At 38.2% G+C, this 3375-nt stretch overlaps 1 protein-coding gene across 1 annotated transcript; it reads left to right on the forward strand.

Annotated features, from left to right (window-relative positions):
- The first annotated feature begins 1339 nt into the window (after window positions 1-1339).
- On the forward strand, window positions 1340-2625 carry LOC122662419 (heparan-alpha-glucosaminide N-acetyltransferase-like). The gene has a single exon (XM_043858047.1). The coding sequence runs from the start codon at window positions 1471-1473 to the stop codon at window positions 2617-2619; it is 1149 nt and encodes a 382-aa protein (XP_043713982.1). The 5' UTR covers window positions 1340-1470; the 3' UTR covers window positions 2620-2625.
- The last annotated feature ends 750 nt before the right edge of the window (window positions 2626-3375 follow it).

Genomic DNA, 3375 nt, shown 5'->3' on the forward strand with positions numbered 1-3375 from the left:
GTCCAATCACATGATTATATCAACAACACAGAAGAAATTTCTCCATAAATGAATGAAAACTTAGTCCTGGATAATGGCATAAACTCATGTTCACTTACTTCTTGTCCACATATCACTTTTAGGACTGAGTTTCTCACACCCCATGGGTGTAGAGGGAATCTCCACATCCAATTCCATTAGTACCATTGCATTGCATTAGGGAGAGGTTTCTTGACTTCGTTGGTAGGAATGGGAGTGTAACGATATGACCCAAGAATCCAATCACGTACACATGGTCACATCACCGGTAAATAAGAGATCTCTACACTCCACAGGTGAAGGAAAACTCAGTCCTTGATTTTAGGCCCAAGAAAAATGGAACTCCAATCCTCTTAAATCAGATTAGGCATTATTAAATACACATAATAGGGAAAAATCATCAAAAGGTATAGATCGAGTTGATCCAAGACTCACAATTGAGGCTATCCTTTTGGATATTATAAATGATAATACTTGCATCAGGACTGATTTGTCGCCATGGAGTCTCAACCAATTGTATCAACACCGGCTTTACCAAATATTCCAATTTAATGGTATTACAGTCATGGTCCATTGTATCAGCCATGATGTTACGTGTTTGGACTGAATATTCCTTGCATCAAATCAGTTAGGAGTAGTTATTATTAACCTAATTAAATTATCTCTTAAGAGTTATCTTGAGAAGAGGATTGAGGATCTCCCAATTACACCATGACGTTCGACAGATGAAATCTAAGGTGCGAAGATCCAAATCCGGAATATCCTCCTCTATACATAACAGAAGATACAGCTAGGCGTGTTGTGTATGGATGGATGTGTTTGAGTCAACGTTTGGTCCAATCCTTTAAAAGTAACAAACAACCGCTTGGACTCAGCAAGGACGACCAGAAATGTGGACACATTTTCAGCCTCAAATTTTTTTTGGCCAAAGTATGAGATGGCTTAATGAATCCATCTTAGTTTGTTCCATGGCAAGAGGTTAATTAACCTTAAGAAATATTTGGATTACATGTTAGAATGAAGTAAAAACCAAAAAAAAAAAAAAAAAAAAAACACAAACCATTGCTTGTTCCTGATTTTCCTCTGTTCCTTATCCAATTCAGATTCTCTTTCCTGGGTTTTTTGTTCTTTGGATGGTGAAGGCAACCCAGTTCTTACCATTACAATTGAGGTGACTATCATTTCTCTTATCTCTTCCTTTCCCTATTAACATATGTTTTTGGGCTTCATGAAGAGAAAACAAGAAATATATATTAGGAAGGAATGAAAGAAAGAGAATTTAAGAATAACCCTATCAGCATTGAGGAAAGGTCCTTGGAGATAGAAATAAAAGTAAGTCCAAGGAAGAAACTGATCACCTCTTCTAATGGAGGAGAAGGAAGAAAAGGAAGTTGGAAGAAATCGCAACGTGTTGCTTCCCTAGATGTTTTCCGTGGATTCACAGTGGCGTTAATGATTTTTGTTGATCACATTGGTGGAATCCTTCCAGCCATTAGTCATTCACCATGGAATGGTATAACCCTTGCAGATTTTGTTGTCCCATTTTTCTTATTCATTGTAGGAGTTGCTATTGCATTAATGTATAAAAGATTGTCAAATAATAGAGATGTAGCAACTAAGAAAGCTTTAATAAGGACATTAAAATTGATACTATTAGGGCTTTTACTCCAAGGAGGCTACTTTCATGGTATCAATGATCTTACTTATGGTGTTGATATTAAAAGAATCAGATTGATGGGTACATTACAGAGAATCGCAATCGCGTATATATTTACATCTCTATGTGAGATTTGGTTCAAGGGAGATAGAGAAGTTGATTCAGGATTATCATTGTTGGTGAAATATCAATTCCATTGGATTACTGGTTTTGTGATTACTGTCATATACCTAAGCTTGATATATGGTTTATATGTACCAGACTGGGAGTATCAAATTCCTATTGCAGGTGGAGCTTCTTCTTCTTCTTCTTCTTCTTCTTTAGAAGTAAAGTGTGGTGTAAGAGGCGACACCGGACCTGCTTGCAATGCCGTCGGAATGATTGATAGGAAGATCTTAGGTATCAATCATTTGTATACAAAACCAACCTATGCAAGGACTAAGCAATGTAGTATTAATTCGCCGAGAAATGGTCCTCTTCCTCTTGATGCTCCTCCATGGTGTCAAGCTCCATTTGATCCTGAAGGAGTCTTAGGTTCAATTATGGCCATTGTTACTTGCTTGATAGGGTTACATTATGGACATGTAATTGTACATTTTAAAGGTCACAAGGAAAGGATATTGCATTGGATGAGTCCTACAATTGGTCTTTTACTAATTGGTATTGTATTGGATTGTTTGGGAATTCATGGTAACAAGAATCTTTACAGTTTCAGCTACATGTGTATCACAACAGGTGCTGCCGGAATTCTCTTTGTTGTATTTTATGTTCCGGTTGATGTGTTCAGGTATCGGTGGCCAACGAAAGCAATGGAGTGGATGGGGAAGCATGCATTGATGATTTACATTCTCTTGGGTTGTAATTTATTGCCAATTCTTCTGCAAGGATTCTATTGGAAAAAGCCTCAAAATAATTTTTTGAGATTGATTGGAATCAAAGCATGATTAGGGTTCTTTTGGCAAAGTTGATATACGTACCTATAGCCATCTACAATTGCTGCCAAGATTTGGTATCAATACTTGTATTTATATTCTTAATACGATATATTACTATTCAAACCCTCACAACAAATTCGTACTTTCTTCTCTTAATTATTTTTGTCTCTCTATTCATATAACTTGGATTTCTAAAATTTTATGGTTTGTATTGCAATCTGATCAACTTGGGTTGATCTGAAATTAACTTGACATGTACCCTGTACACAAAATTATCACCAATCTAGCCATAATGGACTGAGGTACCCCTCATGTCCAAAACCTGCCACAATGGACCGGGTGTCCTCAGGTCCAAAATTGGGGACCGAGGTTTGAGGTCTGGCGAAAAACCAAGGTCCATCCATAACAGACCCGGGTGTCCTCGGGTCCAAACTGGGGACCAAGGTCCGACCATAATAGACCGGGATGTCCTTGGGTCCAAAACCATGGGACCGAGGTCCAAAACTGGGGACCAAGGTCCGGCCAAAAAGTTGGCCCAAAATAAAAGGGGGGTCATCGCCAAACTTTACTCCTTCACACTCATTCTGTGTTCAAGGGAGTAAGAGGCATTTGATGTGCATAAAAATGGTCTACCAATCGATGACCTACACATAGTCATTGCTTTTTAGACCAAGTCAAAGTGGAAGACAGCCCTACAACTATTGTGAGTCTTCGACGGAGTCCTGCTCTGCTCTGTCCATCTCTCTTATTCTATTCTAAGCTTTT

Source organism: Telopea speciosissima, chromosome 5 (genome assembly GCF_018873765.1).
Source record: "Telopea speciosissima isolate NSW1024214 ecotype Mountain lineage chromosome 5, Tspe_v1, whole genome shotgun sequence".
NCBI classification, from domain to species: domain Eukaryota; kingdom Viridiplantae; phylum Streptophyta; class Magnoliopsida; order Proteales; family Proteaceae; genus Telopea; species Telopea speciosissima.